The 25,685-nt window shown below is 39.4% G+C and overlaps 2 protein-coding genes across 8 annotated transcripts in view; one reads left to right on the top strand and one right to left on the bottom strand.

Moving 5' to 3' along the window:
• CUL4B (cullin 4B) overlaps positions 1-25,685 on the bottom strand; it is a 54,378-nt gene that overhangs the window by 28,232 nt on the left and 461 nt on the right. For 3 of the 7 annotated variants that reach the window (XM_024566889.4, XM_045200733.3, XM_024566890.4), the window contains exons 2-3: positions 11,591-12,136; positions 9,351-9,466 (exon numbers count right to left, since the gene is read on the bottom strand). In XM_024566889.4, the coding sequence (XP_024422657.2) occupies positions 9,351-9,466; positions 11,591-12,136 (662 nt within the window). Of the gene's footprint in view, positions 1-9,350; positions 9,467-11,286; positions 11,412-11,590; positions 12,137-12,888; positions 12,994-25,685 lie in introns of those variants that run through there. The other 4 variants (XM_024566891.3, XM_045200735.2, XM_045200732.3 and 1 more) reach the window with 3 other exon arrangements.
• The window catches only part of MCTS1 (MCTS1 re-initiation and release factor), a 44,392-nt gene continuing 31,081 nt past the window's right edge, over positions 12,375-25,685 (top strand). Inside the window, 1 exon segment of the mRNA XM_024567115.4 lies at positions 12,375-12,394. Within this exon segment, the coding sequence (XP_024422883.2) occupies positions 12,379-12,394 (16 nt within the window). The 5' untranslated portion in view covers positions 12,375-12,378.

Genomic DNA, 25,685 nt, shown 5'->3' with positions numbered 1-25,685 from the left:
GACTAATAATTCAGTAAAAAGAAGAGCAATACATTCATCTATCAATGGATACCTAGGTTGTTTCCATATCTTATCTATTGTAAATAATGCTACAGTGAACACAGGTGTTCATGTATCTTTCCAAATTAGTGTTTTCATTTCCTTTGGATAAATACCCAGAAGTAAAATTACTGGGTCATATGGTAGGTACATTTTTAATTTTTTGAGGAACCTCTATACTATCTTCCCCAGTAGCTGCAGCAATCTTCATTCTCCCCAACACTGAAGGAGGGTTGCCTTTCTTCACATCCTCACCAACACCTATTCGTTCTCTTTTTGATAATAGCCATTCTGACAAGTATGAGGTGATATCTCATTGTGGTTTTAATTTGCATTTCCCTAATGCAGTGATTTTCAACTTTTTCATCTCATGGCACACATAAACTAATTACTAAAATTCTGCAGCACACCAAAAAAAATTTTTTTTTGCCAATTTGACAAAAAACAGTATAATTTTGATTCATTCACACTGGACGGCTATTGTTGGGTTGGCTGTTGTCATTTTTTTTATTTGACAATCTAGGGAAAAGAGGTCAGTGCCCCTGACTAAATAGTCAGGTAGTGCATGTTTTAAAAATTCTTATAGCACACCAGTTGAAAATCAGTGATCTAATGATTAGTAGTGTTGAACATCTTTTCACATGTCTGTTGGCCATCTGTATGTCTCCTTTTGAAACAACATAGATGTTCATCAATAGATGAATGGATAAAGATGTGGTATACAAACACACACAATGGAATATTAATCAGCCATAAAGAGAATGAAATCTTGCCATTTTATGACAATATGGATGGACCTAGAGGGTATTATGCTAAGTGAAATAAGTCAGAGAAAGACAAATGCCATATGATTTCATGTATATGTTGAATCTCAAAGTAAAACAAATAAACAAAACAGAAACAGACTCCTACAGAGAAACTGATAGTTGTCAGAGGGAAGGGGGGGTTGAGGAATGGATGAAAAAGGTGAAGGGGATTACGAGGTAACATCCAGTTATAAAACAAATATGCCATGGGGTGTAATATATTACAGGAAACACAGTCAATAATATTGTAATAACTCTGTATGGTGATAGATGGTAACTAGACTCACTGTGGTGATCATTTCACAAGGTATACAAATACCAAATCATTATGTTGTGTAGACATTAAACTAGTATGTCAAGTATACTTTAATAAAAAAGAGGAGCAACAAATAACATGATACACTAAGCTTAAAAACACCAACGGAGCCCCGGCCGGGTGGCTCGGTTGGTTGGAGCATCATCCTGATACACCCAGGTTGCAGGTTTGATCCCCAGTTGGGGCACGTACAAGAATCAACCAACGACTGCATAAATTAGTAGAACAAAAAATTGATGCCTCTCTCTCTCTCCCTCCCTCTAAAATCAATAAAAAAGTTAAAAAAAAAAACCACCAATGGAATGACAAGTTAAACAAACTTACACAGAATACAATATAGAGTAGCTATCCATCTCTGCCAGGAATCTAACTGCTCTCCTATAACCATTGACTATTTAATTAAGCAAACATATTTTACAACGGATAATAACCTATATACTGAGATGGAAGAACTATGTCCTTCCAGTCTTGTGGTTATCTCTCGATAAACAAGTCATTAATAGAAGGTTCATTATTTAAGATTTATTTAATAAAAAGCTAACCAAACAAGAGTTCCTGTAATTAATAGAGACAAATTATTTTAATCAGAACTGAAGTATGGACTGGGCTTGCCTCAAAGATAATAGCTAGACATTTATGTTAAGAATAAATATAGCCCTAGCTGGTGTGGCTTGGTTGGAGCATCGTCCCATAAACCACAATGTCACAGGTTCAAATCCCAGTCAGGGCACATACCTAGGCTGTGGGTTCATTCCCTGATTGGGGCATGTATGAGAGACAACCAATTGATGTTTTTCTCACATCAATGTTTCTCTCTCCCTTCCTTTCTCTTTCTCTAAGCATGTCCTCTGGTAAGGATAAAAAAAAAAATAAATGTTACACTTTCACTCATAAAAGTTGAAACAATATAGAAGTATATAGCCACCTCCAAGAATGGTAGATGATTTAAAAACACTACACAGCCCTGGGTGGTGTGGTTCAGTAGATTGAGCACCAGCTTGAGAACTGAAGGGCTGCTGATTTGATTCCCAGTCAGGGCACAAGTCTGGGTTGCAGGCCTGGTCCCCAGTAGGGGGTGCTTGAGAGACAACCACACATTGATGTTTCCCTTTCTTTCTCCCTTCCCCTTTCTCTGAAAATAAATAAATAAAATCTTTAAAAAACCTGTTTAAAAATAAAAATACTACAAAGCTATTCATACAAAGGAGGATAACACGAGGAAAATAACTGCATTATTTAACATATTACAGGGAATTCTGGTCAAGATGGCAGAGGTAAGCAGAGCTTGCCTCTTTGCATAACCACATCAAAATTACAACTAAATTATAAAACAACCATCACTCAGAAACATCAGAAATTGAGTTGAATGGAAGTATGTCAACTATGGAATTAAAGAAACCACATCCATCCAGACTGGGAGGAGGGGCAGAGACGCAGAACAGGCTGATCCACATCCCCATGTGGTAGATAAAAATTTGGGAGGGTTATGTTGGGAGCGAGGAGTCCCAGATCCACACCAGGCCTCCCAGCCCAGGGTTCCAGTGCCAGGAAGATAAGTCCCCACAACTTCTGATACAAAACCCAGCAGGGATTGAGCCAGTAGAAGAAACTTCTAGAGATCCAAGCAGTTCTGCTTAAAGAACCCACACATGGACTTAATCAGACTCACTTCCTCTGAGCTCCAGCACCAGGGTAGTGGCTTGAAAGCACCAGTAGGTGGAGGTGGGGGAGGGAGGGAGGTTCAGCTGGGGTGGGGTGGAGGGATGGGGAGAAAAGGCACACAACTGTAATTGAATAATAAAAATTAAAAAAAAAAAAGAAAGGCACCAGTGGGATACAGGGAAGAACTGAAGTATCTGGTATCAAGGTGGGAGCTGCCGGACAGCTTTCTCCCAGACAGGCGGGTAGAAGCCATGTCTCTTTTCTGAGCCTTCCCTCCACAGCCACAGAGCTGGGCAGGGAGGTGCCATATCTGAGACTCCATCAACCTGGGTAACACTGTTTGCCCCATCCTGGAGATCCTGAGACTTTATCTCACCCAACATACTGGCCCACCAAACTGTTCACCATGACTTTTCCTTATGAACGACTGGTCTTGGATTGTGTTTCACAACTTCCTAAATCCTCTCAAACAAGCAACACCTGGCCTAAGTACGCTCCCAGCCCCTAAACTTCTTGCTATGTGGCCTCAGGACTGGCACCAGCAGCAGCCAGCCTAGATTCATAGCTTGGCTTTGCCTGGGAATCTCTAAGCCCAGCACAAGTAGCAGCCACTTCAGATTGCTTTATAGCTCAGGCAAGGTGGTCCTGGGAAGAACACAGGTAGGGGAAGACCTTGGCCTGCACCACCTGGGAAACCCCAAAGCCTGCACACCCACTGGACAGCTACAGACCATGTCAGAGCACCACCACCCTTCCCCTGCACAGCTGATCCTCTACGGAGGGCAGAGGTTGGTGGTAAGTGGTCACAGCTGATCTTTGCAGCTGACTGACCTGGGTAAATCCGTCTCCTTGACCTGCCAACAGCAACCAAGGTGCAACTACAAGAGGAGAGTGTACTCAGCACACACAAAGGGTGCACCTTGAGTACCCAGTTTGGGTGATAGGGGAGGCTGTGCCACTGGATCCTACAGGAGACCTACTACCAAGATAGGCCACACTACCAAGACACAGAGTCATAGCAGCTCTATCTAATACATAGAAACAAACACAGGGAGGCTGCCAAAATGTGGAGACAAAGAAACATGGCCCAAATGAAAGAACAGATCAAAACTCCAGAAAAAGCTAAATGAAATGGAGATAAGCAATCTATCAGATGCAGAGTTCAAAACACTGGTTATAAGGATGCTCAAGGAATTTAGTGAGGACCTCAACAGCATAAAAAATATCCAGTCAGAAATGAAGGATACACTAATGGAAATAAAGAACAATTTACAGGGAAATAAGATTAGAGTGGATGAAGCCAAGAATCAAATCAATGATTTGAAACCTAAGGAAGCCAAAAACAACCAATCAGAACAAAAAGAAAAAAGAACCCAAGAATAGAAGGACAGTGTAAGCAGCCTGTGGGACGACTTCAAGCATTCCAACATTCGCATCATAGGGGTGCCAGAAGGAGAATAGAAAGAGCAAAAAATTGGAAAACTGTTTGAAAAAATAATGAAGGAAAACTTCCCTAACTGGTGAAGGAAATCAACATGCAAGTCCAGGAAGCACACAGAGAGCTCCAAACGAGATGGATGCAAAGAGGCCCACTCCAAGACACATTAAAGTGCCAAAGGTTAAAGATAGAGAATCTAAAAGCAGTGAGAGAAAAGCACTTAGTTACCTACAGGGGAGTCCCCATAAGACTGTCAGTGATTTCTTAAAAGAAACTTTGCAGGCTAGACAAGATTGGCAAGAAATACTCAAAGTCTTGAAAAGCAGGGACCCACAGCCAATATTGTTCTACCCAGTAAAGCTATCATTTAGAATTGAAGAACACATAAGATATCCCAGAGAAGAAAAAACTAAAGGAGTTCATCATCACCAAGCCATTATTATATGAAATGTTAAGACATATGCAAAGGACTTATTTAAGAAAAAGAAGATCAAAACTATGAATAGTAAAATGGCAATCAATGCATATCTATCAACAACTGAATCTAAAATACAAACTAAGCAAACAAGAACAACAGAGACAGAATCATGGATACGAAGAGCATTTTGATGGCTGCCAGATGGGGTGTGGAGAAATAGGTGTAGAGGTGAGGGGATTAAGAAGTACAAATGGGTAGTTACAGAATAGCCATGGGGATGTAAAGTACAGTGTAGGAAATAGAGTAGCCAAACTACTCGTATGCAATGACCCATGGACATGAACAGTGGTGGGGGGATCACCTGAGGAAGCTGGGGGTGCTGGGCAGAGGGGGGCAAAGGAGGAAAAATAGGGACAACTGTAATAGCAATAATCAATAAAATATAATTTTTTTAAATTAATAAAAATATTACTTAGTAAAAGAGTCACATGCCAATACCAAAATTTTAGTTATTAAGCTACTGCATGTAAAAACAAAATACATTTTTTTATCCTCACCCAACGATACATTAATTTGAGAGAGAGAGAGAGAGAAACATTCATGCCAGAGAGAAATATCAATCAATTGCTTCCTGCACACGCCCTAATGGAGATGGAACCTGCAGCCTAAACCTGCAACCTATCAGTGCACAAGACAATGCTCCAACCAACCAAGCCACCTGACCAGGGCCAAGATACGTTCTTGAGAAAGTGCAGAAGGACACTGTTCCTAGAGAGCTCCTCTCTTTTTCTATTATTTTTTCAATTTGGCTAATGGTGTCTACCCATACATATTTAGAATGTAAACTATGTAGCAGCCAGCTGTTCTGGCTTAGTGTGGATTTAGATTTGAAAACACATGTGGCTTTAGAGCTGTATAATAAAATGTAATCTAAGATAAAGATATATTTTTAAAAGACTTAAATATTTATCATCATCATCATCATCAATGATATCAGTATATATAGCAGGCAATGTAGTAAGTACTTTTTTCAGGATTTTATTTATTATTAAGCAACCCTGCCATATAGGCTGTTTTAGTTTTCCCCATTTTGCAAATAAAGAAACCAAGGGTGTCAGATCTGTAATCTAAAGTAGGCTTATCAACTCAAAAGAAGTGCATTTAACCATACTACTATCTGTAGATGATTAAAAACAAGCAAAGAAAAAAATCCAAACCAAAACAATATTAACCACTGCCTCACTCTTGCAGGGTTCAAGGTTGTCAGTGAAAGATAATTTTTATACTCAGGTAGAATTCTCATTTAAAAACCACTTTGTTTACTGCAAATGCACTCAGAAGAGCATGTTCTTTTCCAGAAATGAAAAACTCAGGAGGCAGTGCATGCAATCCACACTAAGGACTTTCATGCTTAAGCTTTAAAGTAAAATGGTTTTGCATACACGGAAAAAAGTTCTATGTAAATATATGACAAATAAGTGGCTACATTAGGGACAAAGAGAGGATCAGATGGAAAATGAGAGGTTTGGAGAACTTTTGTTTGGTATACTACATACTTGTATAGTGTTTCAATTTTAAGAGAGTATCATTACATTACATTTCAGCCAGTCAGAGTCAAACAAACACCTGAAATCCAGATGGTATGAAGTAATTTTACTCCCTTTATCCTTTTATCCTTGTTTTTGAACTTGAACATCTCAAAATAATCTGTCTGAGAATCCAAAAGAGTATTTTAAAAAAAAAGCAACAAAAGAGCTACACACAAATGCTTTTGAATTTATTATTGCAGATGTAGTAAATTACTATGTAAAATGCAAATATTGACGTTATAATGCTGATTTTAGGCTACATAAATACAATTCAACAACAGAAGGTAATATTTCTAAAATACAAGAAAGAAAAAACAGAAAAAAAGATAAGTTATGAGCTCTTGAAACATAAATGGATTTGACAGAATCAATTTATCAGGAAAAATATTTTTAATCTCGAAAGCTCTAGAAAAATATTCAAGGTAAAGTAACAAGGTAAATTAACAACCATAATCAATACATCGTAAATATGAACTACACAAAATAACACATTACTGAAATTAAAGATACTGTACACAACCCTGGCTAGTGTGGCTCAGTGAACGGAGCACTGGCCTGCGAACCAAAGGGTCATCTATTTGATTCCCAGTCAGGGCACATGCCTGGGTTGTGGGCCAGGTACCCAGTAGTGGGTGCGTGAGAGGCAACCACGCATTGATGTTTCTCTCTCTCTCTTTCTCCTTCCCTTCCCTCCCTCTAAAAATAAATAAAAACTTTTAAAAAAGATACTGTACATAGTATATCCAAATAAACATCCTATGTATGCATGAATAAAAAAATAACCTTCTTTGATGACACACTTTTATCTCCTGAAGTAAAACTATTTATTTCCTTTAAATACTGCACTATAGAGGCATTTGAAGTGCAGTGGTATATTAGTGAGGCAGCATGGTAGGGAAAAAGCACTGAATTAGAAACTTGAGCATCTTAGTTTGAGTCTACTACTCTGGTGATATATGCCTCTGGGCACATTATTTAACTTCCTTGAGACTCAGTTTCATCATTGGTAGAGAATATGGACAATAATTACTACCCTATCTACTTCACAAAGAGTTTCTATAATGCTTAAATGAGATAGTATGAGAAGAACCTTTGAAGGCTGCCATGCACACAGTACAAAGTTATTGAACCACATGGTCTCTTAAGGCCTTTTCAAGTCTAATTCTGTAATTCCACTTTGATTATTGTACAACTTGGGAGCCATGTAAGTAATATACCAACTTAGCCAAATGAGGTGTGTTTATCCTGAAGTAATAGCTTAGGTACTACTACCACTAACACATCGCATTATACTTATGATATCATCAACACTGTAATGCTTATGGTATTACACAGCAACATTACCATGTTGGGCATTGTTCTGAGTGTTTTGCATGCATTGACTCATTTAATTTTTACGGCAACAGAAACTGGTGATCTCAATTAACAAATTACAAATGAAAAAGCCACACTGTGGCTTATGAAAAAGTGACTTATATTTCTGTATCATAGTGAAGCAAGGTGTTTTTCACATTTTATTTGATTCTTATAAGCAACCCCATGAGGCAAATAGGACAGACATTCTTTCCCTTATTTTACAGTGGAGAAATCTGAAGCTGAGGGAGGGTTTAGTTCCTTGCCCAAGACCCAAAGGTAAGAGTAGTCAAAACTAGATCAAAAACCTCTGTCTTCTTACTCCTAATCCAGGTTTGTCCATCACCATACTACCTCGCAACTAAAATAGATGAAAACTATTAATTCTGATAAAGTGAACAACATAAATTCTTACAAGGTACTTATTAATACAAAAACTCAAGCTACTGCCCTGGCCAGGTAGCTCAGTTGGTTGGAGCACTATCCCCATGTACCAAAGGGTTGGAGGTTCAATTTCTAGTCAGGGCACATACCTAGGTTGCAGGTTCCAACCCCAGTAGGGGAGCATATGGGAGGCAACTGATTGATCTTTCTCTCTTTCTCTCTCGCTCTCTCTCCCTTCCTCTCTTTCTAAAATCAATAAACGTATCATTGGCTTTGGTAAGGACTAAAAAACAAACAAACCTCAAAGCTACTGGACTCTGAAATATTTTTTTATGTGAAACTGCGGATGCAATAAAGGAAAGTAACTTTTTGAATTGGTTGTGTTAAAAATACAGTAAGATAGCCCTGGCTGGATTGGCTCAGTGGTTGAGAGTCAGCCTGCCAATCAAAGGGTCACTGGTTAGATTCCCAATCTAGGACACATGCCTGGGTCATGGGCCAGGTCCCCAGTAGGGGGTGCACAAGAGGCAACCACATATTGATGTTTCTCACCCTCTCTCCCTTCCCCTCTCTAAAAATTAAATAAACACATTCTTTAAAAATATACAGTAGGGTAAAATATCTTGGTAGCAAGAAGTATAAATCAGTAATTGTCCTTAATAGTATATTTAAATGAAACACTTCAAGTACAGACCCATTTGTTAAGCAAAAGAAACAAAACTGTACCTCACACCAAGTTGCTGGGCTACAACCTGAAGCTCATTTTTTGGCTAAGGTGTGTCTTGTAGCCCAGGAGATAAGACGAACATAAAAACAAGAAGTGGCAAAAGGCTAATAGGAAGGGGGTAGAAAAAAAATACATAACATGGAGAATATCTGCATTTCTTGAGGCTTTTCCTATAGGTAAGTAACACAACTTAGCAGGAAGTACGACAACAGAATATGTCACCCCAAATCATCTTTGGGATTCAGGCATATAGGTAAAACCTCTATTATACCAAAGTACTCCAAATTGTAAATCCTAATCAGAAGGGTCCAAGATAAGGCCAATTTATACCAATATGACTGTACCCATAGTTTATTAAAGTGTGCATAAATTAATCAAGAAATTGTAATTAGAGAACCAAAAGGAGACATAAGAACCCATATCAGGGGGATCACCTTGTAAAATATATGACTGTGTAACCACTATGTGTATACCTGAAACTAATACAAAATAATATTAAATGTAGACTGTAATTGAAAAAAATTAAAAGATAAAAAAATGTTTAAAAAGAAAGTAAAAACCATATATATCCACCTCCATTTATGCTGACCAAATCTGGTTATCCACATTAATACATACCTGATAGAGTTCTTCTAAATTATACTTAATTGAAGTACTATTCTGGATAGCTTCCACTGCTTCCTTCAGTTTCTGCCATGTTTCATCTGTGTAGTTTTCTGGTAATTTAGGCTTATCTAGATAGGATGTAAAAGGTTGCTATGAGAATAATATATAGAATAGAGAAACAGAAGGACCCATGAAATACATTAATAATATTACTACTTTTAAGGGTAAATTATGATCTTTATAATTATTGTTTGTAAATATTAAAGTAACCACTATATTTAGGCTTAATATAAAGAGTAAAATTGAAATGCCAGAATACTATTTAAGTCATTTTGACTCACCTATTAAAATTGAAGGTGAGGGGTTTTTTTTTTTCTCCTATTGACTTTATTGCTTCAAAAAGTAAAAATTCAAGAATGGAAGATAAAAAATAGCAATCCTGATCTTACTCCATCATGTGTGTAAAACTCAAGTCAGCCAACATGAATTTTGTACCTGAGATTTAAAATAATACTGAGTACCTATTATGTAGAAGGTATTTATAAACATCTTAATTTTCTTAATAATGCCCTGGGCAAGGTATTATTATCCCTATTTTGCAACTGAGAAAACTGAGGCTGGAAGATTCATTTAGTAAGCTTTGCTCAAGGTCACCATAGCCGGTCAGTGGCAAAATTGGGATTCTAACCCAAGTCTGTTTGACCCCCACAGTTATGCAGCATCTATAGAAATGGAGAGAACCATTTTTAATTCAGGTTTGAATTTAAACTACATCTATGAGCACAGGGAAAATTTTAAAATATTAAAACACCCAAATGACTCCGGAACCTATGTAGTATTTTCAGAATGGCTTTAAATTTCCTCTGCCAGCAACGAGTATTCTTTTTTAATTAAAACATCCAAATGCCTTAATAATGAGTGTTTAGTTTATGAGGGAGAGGAAAAAATCCAAACATAATCTCTGAAACCAATATGCAAATGCAATTAGGATCATAGCTCATCTGTTTAAAAATTCTCAGCTATTAAATCAATGTATTTTAAGTGAAACAGTGAACACGTTAGTCAATTACAACTTATATTTACTTCAGAAAGGTCTACTATTAAATCAGGAAGATTACAAAACTCTTGAGCGCCTGGGAATGGGAGAGAAGTAATAGAGAAAAGAAAAGGTTAAAAATAAACAACACTATAACCCTCTGCTTGAGACAAAATAGAGCATATTCCTGATTTCCACACTTATATTGAAAACACGAGCATGGAAAAGCTAATTTTCTCAATAGCAACATTTAGTCACAAGGCAGTTAGTTAATCTGGTAAATGTTACTTTAGTTCATTCATTTACTTCTCCATTTAACAGTTTAGCATCTACTACCTGCCAGTTAAGAGTGTTGAAAAAGTCAGTCAGAAAACTAGAAACACAGTCAAAAGATATAAAGTAATTCAGCTCAAGCTGACATTTTCTAAGTTGTTAAGTTTATATTTGTATCAATATAAAATTTTGCATCCATAATTCTCTCAATCACATATCTCAAACAGAAAAACGAACAAATTTTCCGAAAAGGTGCAGTCAGCACTTTAAAACCCATTTTAATGGTAAAATATAGATGTAGTAATTGTTCCTATCTTTACACTAGTGCCACACAGAGTTACTACTTCTGTGTATACACAGTATTTCTCACTTCCAAACCCTACCTTTGGAAAGAAATGCAGAGATCATAAATATTTTTCTCCAAATATTGTTTCCACAATGAGTTTCAAGGGTATAGTATTAAACATTGTGAATCTAACTATAAATCTTCTTTGAGCATGAAAAGATCATCATTGCTACCTGCATTTCTAGGGACTGGAGAATGTGGCCTACTGGAGCACAAAAATAAAAATCCCAGCAGTGCCAAAACTAACTATGCACCTGAAATAAATAAAGCTCTTTAGAATAGAAATTTCTCACCTGTAAAATCCGGATCACCCATACCGATTATCAATGTTGTAAAGAATAACTGATTAGATACAATAGGCTGAGACAGACCTCAAAAGCCTGCACAGAAACACCCGCTGTATGCTTCAGCACAAGGCTACCAACCACCCCCGGAAAATGAACCCTCCACCCAAAAAAGGACCTCCCTCCACCTCATTGATTATGCATAACACATTAGGCCACCTCTATACTGTTTAATATATTAACATAAATAGAGCACGTGACTGCTCAAGTGTCAAATCCTTAGTAGGTGATTATGGATTTTGGCCTTGGTTACCTTTAAAGTTCTTGATCACTAACTTCTTAGCAGAGCCAGGCTTGCTGTTAGCAAAGCTAGAGACGGTGGTAGAAGATTTAGCCAGGCCGTTTGCGTGATGCACCGAAGCCACAGAAGAGATTAGTATACTCTTATTTTTAAGTTGCTGCTGCTGAGATGTTGCAGCAGTTGGTGAAGATGAGGAGGAGGAAGAGGAGGATTCCTCAGCCATCTTCGCATCAAACCCTACAAACTCCAGGGTGTCTTCAAAACGCAGCTTCTTCTGTATCGGTACGTGGCTGGAAGCAGCCAACGAAACCCCCACGCAGAAAGACGAGGTTGAAGGGGATGCCGAATCCCTAGGTTGTAAAGGAGGAGTGGAAGAGGAGGGAGAGGTGGAATCAAAGTCTTCTCTCTCGTTACTACTGTTACTGCTGCTACTGCTGCTGCTGCTGTTTAACTTTCTCTTCTTGGCAGAGGTGGGCGGAGTGGTGCTGGTATTACCATCAGTGGCAGATCTGACCTCCTGAGCAGCAGCAGCAGCTGAGGGATTGGGGGAAGAAAAACCTGTTGGAAACATGAAAATAGCGGGGTCAACAGGCAGAGGAGCATCAAAAACCTACGTTTATCTGCCTGCGTGCGTGTAGGAGAGAAGGTGGCAGTGCTCGAGGGGGAAGGGAAGAAAGAAGAGAGGAGAAACACAGAGGACGAGAAGGAAAGTGAAGGGGGGGCTACACCGGGGGAATGGGAGGGTTTGGGAAGGCGGATAGGCTGACTCCAGGAGTGAGCAGAACAAGGGGGGAGAGCGAATGAGAACGCAGACAGGTAAACGGCCGTGCCGTCCCCCTTTCCTGCTTTACTGTCTCTCTCCCCCCCTTTCTGCTGGAGCGACTCAGTGAGTCTGTGAGGCTGCAGCTCCTCCTCCTTTTCTCCCTCTCTTTGGGAGGGGAGAAGCCGTGGTTGGGGGGAGGGGGGAAGAGAGCCAAGGCTTGTTATTGTCAATAGCACAAGAGGCTAAAGATGGCGCCACTTCCGGTCACGCGGCCCCGAGGGCGGGGCGGTATATGTCTAGGGGGTAGGAGGGGGTGGAGAAAAGCACTGCGGGCTCCAGGGGGCGGGGGAGCTGGCTGACTGTGCGAGGCAGCGGGCAAGCGGCGGCAGAGGCGCCCGAGATGCTCCGGCTTTTGAGCTCCCGCTTGCTCTCTGCTCTCCGTCTGCTGCCCCCGTTCCCAGGCAGCGCCGTCCTCCCCCGTCCCACGGATAACTCCCACCCCCTCCTTTACGGTCCCAGGGGAAGCTTCGCGCCGCAGCGCCCTTACCGGAAGTGAATGAGGAGACACTTTTCATAGCGCCCAGATCCTGAAGCCCCCAGGTCCGCAGGACTGGGGGGGGAAGGGGAAAAGGGGGGTAAGAGAAGTGGACCGGGAGGAGGGGCGGACCTCCGAGACACCTTCCGAGTCCCTGATTGGAGCTTTCTGAACGCGAGGCCAGTGGGGGTAGAGGTGGGGGGGTAGAAAGGTGGTGAGAGATGGAGCGGGAAGGAGTCTGAAGGGGAGGGAAGGTGGTGACGGTGAGGGGCGGCGTGAGCTAGCTGGGAAAATAGGGGAGGAGGGAGAGAGGGATGGAGGACGGGTGGAAGTGAAAAGTAAGGGTAGGGAGAATGGAAACTTTGAAAGAGATAAAGGAATAAGGAGGGGTTGCAAGGCCAGGGAGGGAGTAACCCCAAATGGAGAAAAACATAATCATGTCGTTCTGTGTACTGCTAGGAAGGAATGTCATGAGGTTAAGATAGGAAAGGAAAAGAAACTGTTTAGATAGCAAGAAAAACAGCTTTTGATTCGGGTGAGCTATAAATTGCTTCTCTTTTACGTCAAGGACACCAATGACCCAATACTGAATGGGCCTGAGTTTTGATCCCTTCCTCAGTAATGTAGCTACAAACCCTTTTAACTCCCTACCAGGAACACTTTCTAAGATGACTGGCTAGAGTTAAGAGTGCATTCTAAGGCCAAGAAAGAGGAAGGTAACACCACCACCCCCCAAACACACACCTACAACACGATTCCCAGGACCAACCCCCGACCCCATCAGTCATTAACCAAGTAGTTTACGTATTAAACGCCACTTTACCAAATTCTGGCTCGTACACTTTGTCTCGAAAAATAAATTTCAGGAGAAGATTGCCAAAAGTCAATGTTTTCTATCAATGTATTCCATGACCCAAAATTTTAAAATGGATTACTCATGAGAACAAACCTCTGAATCTGGTTAAATTAGCAACAATAAACCTTGTAAACTTCAGTTGGGAGTCTGTATTTAACTCGGCATTGGGAGGAGGTGCAGAGAACATAGGCAGGGGAGAGTAATAGGGAAAAAAGGGGGACAATTGTAATTGAACAACAATAAAAAAAAACTAAATTTGCCAACTTGTTGATCATTCTAACCGCAGAAACATTCAACGAGCGTGTATTGAGAGACATATGCCACAAACTACCCCAGGTCCCTGCCATTGAGAAGCCAGTGGGGGAAGATAATTTCAAAATGAATTTCCATAACAGTACTGTTAACAGATGCTGTGGAAAGAGGTGAAACAAGAAATTTGGGGGAATTTTGTAATAGAGGTTCATAAAGGAATTGAAGTTTATGCTGGGTCTCGTAGGGAGAATGGCCAAAAAGACAGGATAGGTGGTAAAAGGCATTCTGAGCAGTGGAAACAGGGAAAGCAGAGAGTTGTGAAAGACCCTGGCCTGTTTATAGAAATTTGGAAAGTGCAGTGGGCCTTTTCATAGGACAAGTAGGATGTCCAGTTGGAAGTAAGGAAGATGAGGTTCAAGAGTACCTGGCACAAAAAGCCAAAAGTTTTGGAGTCTACCTTGTAGGCTAGGGTAGACAGCATGGAAACCAGCAAGTAAGCTGGGCTTTTCAAAGCAGGGGTGTGAAAGGCAAAAGATTTGTACACCCTGAAGAGAAACCAGAGTATAAATGGTGATGGACGGAACCTTGACTTGGGGTGGTGAACACACAATACAGTGTACAGATAATGTATTGTGGGATTGTGTACTTGAAACCTGTATAATTTTGTTAACTAGTGTCACCCCAATAAATTCAATAAAGAGGAAACAAAAATAAAAGCAGGGGAGTGACAGGATTGTAGGTGGAGTAAAAGCAGTTTGTATCCTATAACTTGAGATATACCAGTTAGAACCCTAAGAATAAACCAATTTTCTAACTTTGTTTACAGAGGCTCACTTTGTTTTTTGTCTTGAAAGGTCCTTGGTTAAAATGCAAATCCTCCTTGAAAAGGTACCGTCTTGGGACTCTATCAGCTTTGTGCTGTTTGATGAGCCAGCTGAGAGCAAGGCTGGAACTTAGTGGAACTAAGTGGAACTTAGGATCCAGGGCCACAAAAAAGGGAGATAGAGACCTGAAAGGGGGGCAGATTGACTCCTTCCTGTTTGGTTGTAGTGTATTGTCTTTGCTGCCTAATATAAGTCTGTAAACCAGTCTTAAGACCACAGAAGGTATCCTAAAACAGTAAACCCACTTTTATTGTATCTCACATTTTCACAAGATGCTGAACAACTGTGTAAATGCAGAGTAAATACTGATTGAATCGAATATTTCATTGAATAAGAATAAAATAATGCCATATCTTTATAAAGGATTAACTGGCTAATTTCCACGGTTATGAACAAGGTTGTTCTAATGCATGTAGTTACAGTCCTAAGAAGGGTGTATGGATGGGCCAGCTGATAATGGCCCAAAAGTACCTGTTCTAGGAGGATTTGCATTTTAACCAAGGACTTTTCAAAACAAAAAAGTGGGCACTGTTCAAATTCATGAATTATATTCCTTAGAATGACGTATGGAAGTGCTAGCTGTTTTTGAAATTACAAATATTAGTGCAATGACAAGGCAATGCTTTGCCATACAAAGATAAACTTTTGTAAGTAACATAAAGGATAGCCGAGTCCTGTTAATATTCAACTACATTCTAGTAATAATAGCCCAAAATCTGACATGGTTATCTAAACTCTTCATCTGCTGAGACTTGTTAGTTCTAAAAGACCCTTGGTTCTTGAGCTCTAGCTCACTTTTGATGGCCCAGTAGTTCAATCTACTATTTAAGTTTTCTATGAAATATCCTCAAGTAAGTTTTGTGGAAATATATATGTGTATATGTATATATATTTAATAATCTTCCTTTTGACATTTTACAACCTCATTTTACTTTGTGCCAGGTCAATCCTCACTAAATAGCATATCTTAATATGGATATGTGATATTAATAGTGATTTTTGAATTTAACATTTACATTTTGTGGCAGAAACCAGCTTAAATATTATATGATATATGAGGGCCATAAGTTTGTGACTTCTTGGCCCCTCGGGCCAATTTAAAAGAAGAAAAACCTCCCATATTGCTTTGTAAAATGTCATTTACATCAAGAATCAGCTAATTGGGGCTAGCTAGAACATAAACATGTATTCTGTACACGCAAACATTAAACACATTCTCAACATAAAAATACATTTTTCAAGGTTGAAGTCACTGAAACCGCAATAATCAAGACATGCAGTGTAGGACTCTGTAGAATTATGGCCATTAGACTAAACCAGATTGGACACTTAACACATACTCCATATACTGTATTAGAATCTTTCATCTTGTGAGTTCAATTCATACTTTAGAAACATTAATTAAACTTTACAATGCTTCCAAGTGAGGTGTAGTTATGATTGGCCTTTAAATCAAGTAAATAAATGAATTTGTAGGTATTTATAGGTTTAAATATATACATAAAGGAAGAAATACAAACAATGAAGACTAGTGTTTCTAAATTTAACTCCCTTATTTCTGTAGGCATTTCTCTAAAGGGGCAGAATGTAACCTCTTTCCCTTTTTTTTTTTTTTGATCAAAGGGATTCCCCTGATGCTTGATTTTTCTCCAGACATCCCAGAGCAGGGGCTTGTCAATAGATAGACACCCCCCGGAAGTCTTGTTATCCGTGGGTGCAGTTTTTCCTGAAAATAGGAGACACTGCTTGCTCAGAATACCAAAGATGTTTCCGCAGCACGCTTTGTTTTAAGAATGTGTTGAGAAAAAAACAACTGCTGGGTAAAATGTGGCCTGTGTTCTCTATCCACTTTCCTGAAAGACCACCTTTGAAGCAGGGAAATACAGCAAAGGCAAACCAAGCAGTGATGCGAAATGTTATATCATAATAAGGGCTTTGTTATGTTATCAACAGCAAGGTGCTGCTATGGGATCACTGAGGAGGCCAAAGCTTAAGCAAAGATTATCCAGCTGTACAGTGTGAACTCACCCTTTGTCCATCCTAGAGTTGCTCTATAAAACAAGCAAGTTAGTCACAAATGCTGAACCCACAGTGCTCAGTAAAATGCAAATAACAGATCTCATTTGTAACACAATCATTTATCTGCTATGTAAAATTATCTTATCTACTGAAGAATTACTGACTCAGGTATGTCAACAACCATTTGCACATAGTTCTGTCGCTCAGAGATTTTATCTACTGCTATACCCGTGAACCATCTGGAAAGCAGATTTAAAGACTAACAGGGCCAGGCCATTTGCCTTGGGGGGTTGGGGGTGGGGAACTGAATCAGCCACATATTACTTCTTCTTTTGGTGCTGCCAAGCACTTGCTTATTATGGAGTTGCTGGGCCTATTTTTATCCTGTTCACTTTATCAATGACTCTCACAGTCCTTCCACCCTCACCATGCTTTAGGGTTTATTCTTCAAACGGCATTCAGCTTTTCTTTTTCTCAAGAGCAAGGCCAGTGTAGGTTTGTTTTTTAAATTTGTTCACATATTTAGTTTTTGGGGGGTTTTATATATTTTTTAATTTTTATTGTTATTCAATTACAGTTGTATGCCTTTTCTCCCCATCCCTCCACCCCAGCCCAACCGAATACATATTTAGTTTTAAAGAGAGGGGAAGGCAGGGAGAAAGAAAGGGAGAAACATCAGTGTGAGAAACATTGATTGGTTGTCTCTCATAAGCACCCCAACATGAGACTGAGCCTGCAATCCAGGCATGTGGTTTGTGGGAGGAAGGCCAACCAACTGGGCCACACCAGTCAGGGCAGGGCCATTGTAGGATTAAATCAGTGGCTCCCCACTCTGACTGCACAACAGAATTGCCTGGGGAGCTTTTACAAAAACACCTTTGCTCAGGTTTGAACCTAGTCCAACTAAATCAGAATCTATGTGAGCAGAGTCTCAGCTTTCAGTATTCTTAAGAAGTTCTCTGGATGTTTCTACATACCTCCAGGGTTGAGACCACAACTGAAGGTGAAGTAGGTACCATTGTGATTTGAATGGGGCTGATAAGCCTTTGTACTCCTTTTAATGCCTGAAATTACAATTATTTTAAATTCCTTTTGATTAAAAAAGTCTCCTTGAACAACAATAAAAAAGAGAGAATAAAATAAAATAAAATAGGCCCCTTCTCTAGGAATTCTTTTTTTTCAAGTGCAAATTAGCCAGAGAGTCTTTAAGGTGAATGCTTCTTCAGAACTAAGAATAATAAAGCTACAAAGTGCCTGGAGGTAAACAGAACAAGGAGTAGGCTTTGCAATGGGGGCGGGGTGGGGGGTGGGGAGTGTTGGGGGTGTAAAGTTACCATCAAAGGAGCAAAGATTTCAGACAGTTCATTTTTGCTGACCTCCCAGTATTGCTTGGAGCCAATCTAGCTTTGTGAACTAAATATTTAAAGTATAGCCAAATTTAACTGCTTATTTAATAAAATCATGTTAAAAACTTAAATTTTAATAAGCAAAACAAAGAGCAGACATTAGGAATGTAGGTTTGGTTGGAACTATTCATAAATGCCCAACTTCTGAATTACCACTCACCATATGGATGTTTCTATTGCCAAGTCATCTGCTTTTCCCGATTTCATTAAATGTTCTTTATTCCCACCAATAGCATTATTTCTCTTGCCAGTTCATTTGGTCATTCAACAAAAATGTATTGAGCAACTAACTACTTGGGGCAAGGGATGGTGCTGCTAGAATACAGAGCTAACACAAAATTCCATTTGCAATTGATTTTATAGCTTTTCAAGGCACTTTCACATGCAATCTTATTCTGTCCTCATAGAGACAGTGTGAGATACGTCAGAGCCATCCCCATTTCACAGATGAGAAACAGGCTCAGGGAAGGTTAAAATGACTTGTCAAAATCACAAAGCCCACAGTTAAACCAAAGCTACTTTTTTCTAATTCCAAATACAGTAATTGCCCATAGTTTACAATGTAGAAAGGAGATATGCTATAAAATTGTCTCAAGTAATAGCCTAGTTATGGAAAGACATTCAGAGTCCCACTTACCAGGATAAAATATGAGAAATAGTAAAACTAACTCCTTTATTGAGGTTAGCCAAATCACAGTGTCCAAAAGGAGGCCAAGCTTGGATTCAGTTCAGGCTGTCATTAAGCAGGCAGGACACAGCAGCAAGCAGGGTACATTCAAGGAGACAGTGGCAATTTGGCTCAAGTGAATCCATTTGTTCTCTGGCTGGACCCTCAGCCAGTGGCTGATCTTCACTGGAAGTAGAAACCAGCTCCTTCTGCTAGCTAAATCCAGGCAAACACTGAATAAACCTTGCCATAGGACCCGTTATGATCCAGTCACTGAGTATACAAAGACAACCTTTGCCCTCAAACAGTTCTCAATTGGCCTTGTGGGTGAGGAAGACAATTATAGGACAGATAAAAGGTTGCTAGAGGAACACAGAGAGATACCTGGACAGCCTAGGAGGATAAGGTGCATATAGGAAGGAAGGGTGGAGGAAGGGTGAGGTTGGGAAGTTAAGAAGAGCTTCCAGAAAGAGTAATTCAATTTAAATCCCTGAGTGTAAGTGAGAATTAGCCACAAAAGGGGAGTGGGAGGGAGCAGGGGCACAAAGAGGGGGGGAAAAGGAGCACATTTAAATCCTTAAGGTGAGAGAGAATAAGGCATATTCAGGAAATTGCAAGACTAGTTCTTAGGGAATAGTTTCATTCCTAAGCAGAAACTCTGGAGTGCTAAGGAGGGAAATCAAGACAGCATCCCAATCTCAAATCCCGTAAAGCAGCGATTTTCAACATTTTTTGTCTTATGGCACATAAACTAGTTAATACAATTCTGCAGCACACCAAAAAATATATTACTTTGCCAATCTACAAAAAACAGGTATAATTTTGATTGATTTACAAAAAAAAGTAATAATAGTAATTACCTATTCTTTTTGCTCTGAAGTGACTTAAAAAAAATCAGGTGCCTATACGTGTGTATAAAGACTTCTGGTACCGAGAATTAACCAATCAGATGCAAGCATATGTGACATGACCCATAAGATGCAACTCTGTTATATGACCTGTATATTTATGGTTCAAGACAGAGCATTCATACTAGATGGCTACAGTTGTATTGGCTGTTGTCATCTTGTTTTTATTTTGATAATCTAAGGGAAAAGAGGTCAGTGCTCCGACTAAATAGTCAGGTACTACATGTTTTAAGAATTCTTGCAGCACACAGGTTGAAAATCACTGCCATAAAGCAATTCCTAGGCCTCATAGCATGAGGCCTTACTCCTATACCTTACTTGCTGTTGGAGCTGTGGCTACTGATAATAATTCTTGCTTTGAGCCACACTAGTTCAGGAATTGGACTTACAGTTGGGCTTATCCTTGTATATAGGAGCTCAGAATCACAAAGGTGGGGGTGGGAGGGCCTGATGAAGCATAGGAAATAAGATAATGAGGAAGAAATGAGATAATAGAAATGCTCTTATGATCACAAGACTGAACAATGCTATAGGAATGCAGATGAATGAGAGCAGGTTTTGGGAAATGACAGCCTTTATACCAAATCCAGCCAGTTGCCTGTTTTGATAAAGGATGTTTTATTGGAACACTGCCATCCTCATTCATCCACATACTGTCTGTGGCTGTTTTTGTGCTAAAACAGAGTTCAGTAGTTGCCACAGACCTGAAGGCACAAAGCCAAAAATATTTCCTATCTAGTCCTTTATAGAAACAAAAAGGCTGACCCTTGCCCTTGAACATGGTAAGCACTAAAAATAGAGATATGGAGAATGTCTAGTGGTGGCACAAATAAAGAAAAAAATATTTAAATTATTAAAAATATAATGAAACACAAAGGAGAAAAAATTCAAAACGTGCTAAGAATTTTCTGTTCCTAGACTACATCACCTTTGATACTACAAAGAATGGCAAGAGAATATTCTTTGATAGACTGTCTAAATAAATCATGGTACATTCACACAACAAAATATTACAGAGCATTAAAAAATGAATTCTAGAAGATGGAGACGTAGGTAAACATGCCTTCCCTCCTCACACAACTGTAGCAAAAATTACAGCTAGACTACAAAACAAATATCACCCAGATTTGTCAGAAAATCGAGCTGTATGGAATTCTGACAGCCAAGGATTTAAAGAAGACACATTCATCCAGACAGGTAGGAAGGGCAGAGGCACAGAGAGGCGCAGAGGGTGGAGAGGCATGGAGATGCAGAACAGGCTGTCCCACATCTAAATTGGGAGGGATACCTCAGGAGGGAGGGATCCCAGCCCCAGACCAGACCACACAGCCCAGGGTTCCAGCACCAGGAAGGTAAGTCCCCATAACTTCTGGCTTTAAGAACCAATGGGGGTTGGGGTAGCAGAAGAAACTTTGGGATTCTCAAGAGATTCCTCTTAAAGGGCCCATAGTGGGCTTCGGACTCATGCAGATGCATCCCCTCTGTGATTCAGCATCAGGACAACAGCTGGAAGGGTACCAGTGGCATACGGAGAGGAAGTGACATGACTGGCAACAGGGTGAGTGCCAGGAGACAGCTTCCTCCTGGATAAAACTCCAGAGGCCAGGCAATGGCATTGTCCCCTTTCCAAGTCCTCCCCAACACAGAGCCACAGATTGGTGACATGGGTTACCCCACCCTGGCAATTACCTAAGGCTCCACCCCATACAACTTACAGGTGCACTTTTCTACAATAGGCTGAGCTAGTAAGACGGAGTCAAAGCAGCTCTACTTAATACATAGAAATAAACACGGGGAGGCTGCCAAATTGAGGAGACAAAGAAATATGGCCCAAATGAAAGAACAGAAAAAACTCCAGATAAAGAACTAAACAAAATGGAGATAAGCAACCTATCAGAGGTAGTGTTCAAAACACTGGTTATTAGGATGCTCCAGAAACTCATTGGGTACTGCAACAACAACAACAACAAAAAAGACCCAGGCAGAAATTAAGGTTACATTAAGTGAAATAAAGAAAAATCTATAGGGAACCAAAAGTGGAGGAAATGAAGCTGGGAATCAAATCAATGATTTGGAACAAAAGGAAGGAAAAAAGCTTTCAATCAGAACAACAAGAAGAAAAATAATTCAAAAAAACAAGGATAGGCTAATGAGCTTCTGGGACATCTTTAAATGTACCAACATCTGAATCATAGGGATGCCAGAAGGAGAAGAGGAAGAGCAAGAACTTCAACACTTATTTGAAAAAATAATGAAAGAAAACTTCCCTAATTTAGTGAAGGAAATAGACATAGAAGTCCAGGAAGGACAAAGAGTCCCAAACAAGATGGACACAAACAGGACCACACCAAGACACATCATAATTAAAATGCCAAAGGGTAAAGATAGAGAATCTTAAAAACAAGATAAAAGCAGATAGTTACCTACAAAGGAGTTCCCATAAAACTGTGAGCTGATTTCTCGAAAGAAACTGCAGGCAAGAAGGGGCTGGCAAAAAGTATTCAAAATGATGAAAATCAAGAACCTACAACCTAGATTACTCTATCCAGCAAAGCTTTAATTCAGAATGGAAGGGCAGATAAAGTGCTTCCCAGATAAGGTCAAGCTAAAGGAATTCATCATCACCAAGCCTTTATTATATGAAATGCTAAGGGGATTATATAAGAAAAAGAAGATCAAAATGATGAACATTAAAATGGCAATAAATGCACAACTATCAATAATTGAATCCAAATAACAAACTAAGCAAATAAGCAGAACAGGAACAGAATCATAGATATGGAGATCATTTGGAGGTTTATCAGCTGGGAGGGAGAATGGGGGAAAGTGACAGGGAATAAGAAGCATAAATGGTGGGTACAAAATAAACAAGGGGATGCTAAGAACAGTATACGAAATGGAGTAGACAAAAAACTTATACGCACGACCCGTGGACATGAACTAAGTGGGGAATTGCTTGTGGGAATGGGAGTACTGTGTGGAGGGGGGTAAAGGGGGAAAATTGGGACAACTGTAATAGCATAATGAATAAATCATATTTAAAAAACAATTCCAGCTACATGCACAAAGCACAGAAATAATGTAACATGGAAAAAGCAAATCCTAGAACACATACAATTTCATAACTCTCTCATAAAGCTCAAAAATAAGGAAAGTGTATGAATATATATGGTAAAACTATTAAAATTAAGTAGGGAAGCCCTGGCTGGTGTGGTTCAGTGGACTGAGTGCCAGACTGCGAATCAAAGGGTCACTGGTTCAATTCCCAGTCAGGGCACATGCCTGGGTTGTGGGCCAGGTCCCCATTTGGGGGCACATGAATGCAACCACACATTGATGTTTCTCTCCCTCTCTTTCTCCTTCCCTTCCCCTCTCTAAAAATAAATAAATAAATCTTTTAAAAGATTAAGAAGGGAAATAATAACACAAAATCCAGGATAGGGGATTGCTCTAGAGAAAGCAAAGGGGGAGAATTTAAGTAGATTCAAAAGCATTGATAGTGTTCTAGTTCTAAAGCTGATGATGTGGTCATGGATATTTGTTTTATTATTATACTCCATAAATGACATGTCATAAATATCCTTTTGTATGTATTAAAATTGTATAATAAAAAGTTTTGAAAAGTCAAAGATAGCAAGTGGTGACCTGTTAAACTCTGGATCATAGCAGTTTGGAGGAAGAATGGCTGGCAGGGATGGCAAAGACAGCTAGGACTGATTTTCGGGACATTTAAGAATTTGTTATAAATAACAAAAAATTAAAAAAATTAAAAAATTAAAATTAAAAAAAATTGTTATGGTTTCCTTGAGATTACTTGTGGGCTGGGGGAAGCACCGTCCAATCTGGTGGAGACTTTCCTTGGTCCACAAGATGGGTGCTTAAAGTTGTAATTTGCATATTAATAATACAAATCTGAACTTAGTGTATAGTATTATCAAGAAAGAAGGAGCTTATACCCTTTGCAATGGCATGGATGGAACTGGAGAGCATTATGCTAAGTGAAATAAGCCAGGCGGTGAGGGACAAATACCATATGATCTCACCTTTAACTGGAACATAATCAACAAAAGAAAAAAGCAAGCAAAATATAACCAGAGACATTGAAATTAAGAACATTGTAACAATAGCCAGAGGGGAGTGGGGAGGGGATAGTGGGGAGAGGGGTCTATAGGAGCTACTATAAAGGACACAAGGACAAAAGCAAGGGGGAGGGTAGAGGTGGGGGAGGGAGGTGGGACTGGCTGGGGTGGGGTGGAGGGAAGGGGAGAAAATGCAGACAATTGTAACTGAATAAAAATAAATAAATTAATTTTTTAAAAAAAGATGTGCGGTTGGGAGATCTATGGGTTACTTGAAAAAGGGACCGGGGTGTACAAAGACATGAGGGTATGAGAAAAATCATGGCCCATTTAAGCAAATACAAGTATTATCATGCTGTGTGAGTGGCGTGTGGTGTAACTGCCTGGTGGTATGCCTCTGGGGGTTGTGATGGGAGATAAGACAGAGAGGCAGGTAGGATTCAGGTCCTGGTGAAAACTGTAAGCAATGCTTCAGTTTGGACTCAATCCAGAATTAACGGCTTCAAGCAGGGAAAGGAATAATATGATCAGCTGTACATTTATATATGTCCAGGTCTCCACAAGCTTTGACTACAGAATAAGGTGGCATCTCCCCCACTCGCCACCCCCCAAAAAACCCATTCCCAAAGATAATCACACAGCTAACCACTTACTAATTAAAAGTCTTTTTTATTATGTTTAGCAAGATACAGAGTTTTGGCTTTAAAAATGGATCATATTATATTAATTGTTCTGTGACTTTATTTACTTTTTTAAATAGTATATTATAGACAGCTTTCCCAGTCTGTATACTCATATATAGATCTACCTCACCATTTTTAAGGGCAGCATAGTATACTATGTATAGATGTATATACTCCTGTTAGTTCTTTAAAAATTCTAATCATTGCACTTGATTGTGGTTTCTTCTTCCCCTTTCCTTACTTTTGCTAGACTGACTGAATTTCCCCCCACTTTTTTCAACTATTAGCAGAAGTTCTACACACTATTTACATTCTATTGATGGTTATCTTTGAGTTTTGTTTACTTATACAAATGACACACATACACATTCTTCCATAAAAACAATATAGAGGAATATAGGATAAAACATAGATGTGTCCCTTCACTGTTAAGTTTTGTGCATTGTCTTCCTCAGCATTTATATACATATATATTTGTATATACACTAATAGGAAGCATTGGTATTTTAAAAAAGATTTTATTTATTTATTTTTAGAGAGATGGGAAGGGAGGAAAGAAGAGAGGGAGAGAAACATCAATGTGTGGTTGCCTGTCACACACCCCCCACTAGGGACTTGGCCCGCAATCTAGGCTTGTGCCCTGACTGGGAATCAAACCAGCAACCCTTTGGTTCGCAGGCTGGTGCTTAGTCCACTGAGCCACCCCAGCTAGGGCTAGAGAAGATCTGGTATTTTTAATGCTGTTGTTACCGTACACATAGCTCCACAATTTACTTTTTAAACTTAATATGCTCTGGAGATCTTTGGAGATCTTTCTATGACAGTACACAGAGATCTATTTCATTCTGTTTAAGGGTTGCACACTATTTTATGGTAAAGATACACCACATTTTATGTAACCATTTCCTTATTTTTGGATATTTGGTTATTTCCATTTTTTCCCTACAATAATCATGAAGCAGTGAACATCCAGTAGCACAGATTTTTGTGAATGTGTAAAAAAGTATTTCTGAGGATACATTTGGAGAAGTAGTATTGGGTCAAGAGGAAGATAT

Source organism: Desmodus rotundus, chromosome X, assembly GCF_022682495.2.
Source record: "Desmodus rotundus isolate HL8 chromosome X, HLdesRot8A.1, whole genome shotgun sequence".
NCBI classification, from domain to species: domain Eukaryota; kingdom Metazoa; phylum Chordata; class Mammalia; order Chiroptera; family Phyllostomidae; genus Desmodus; species Desmodus rotundus.
Note: the sequence above shows the minus strand (reverse complement) of the source record. Positions and strands in the feature narration are given on the sequence as shown.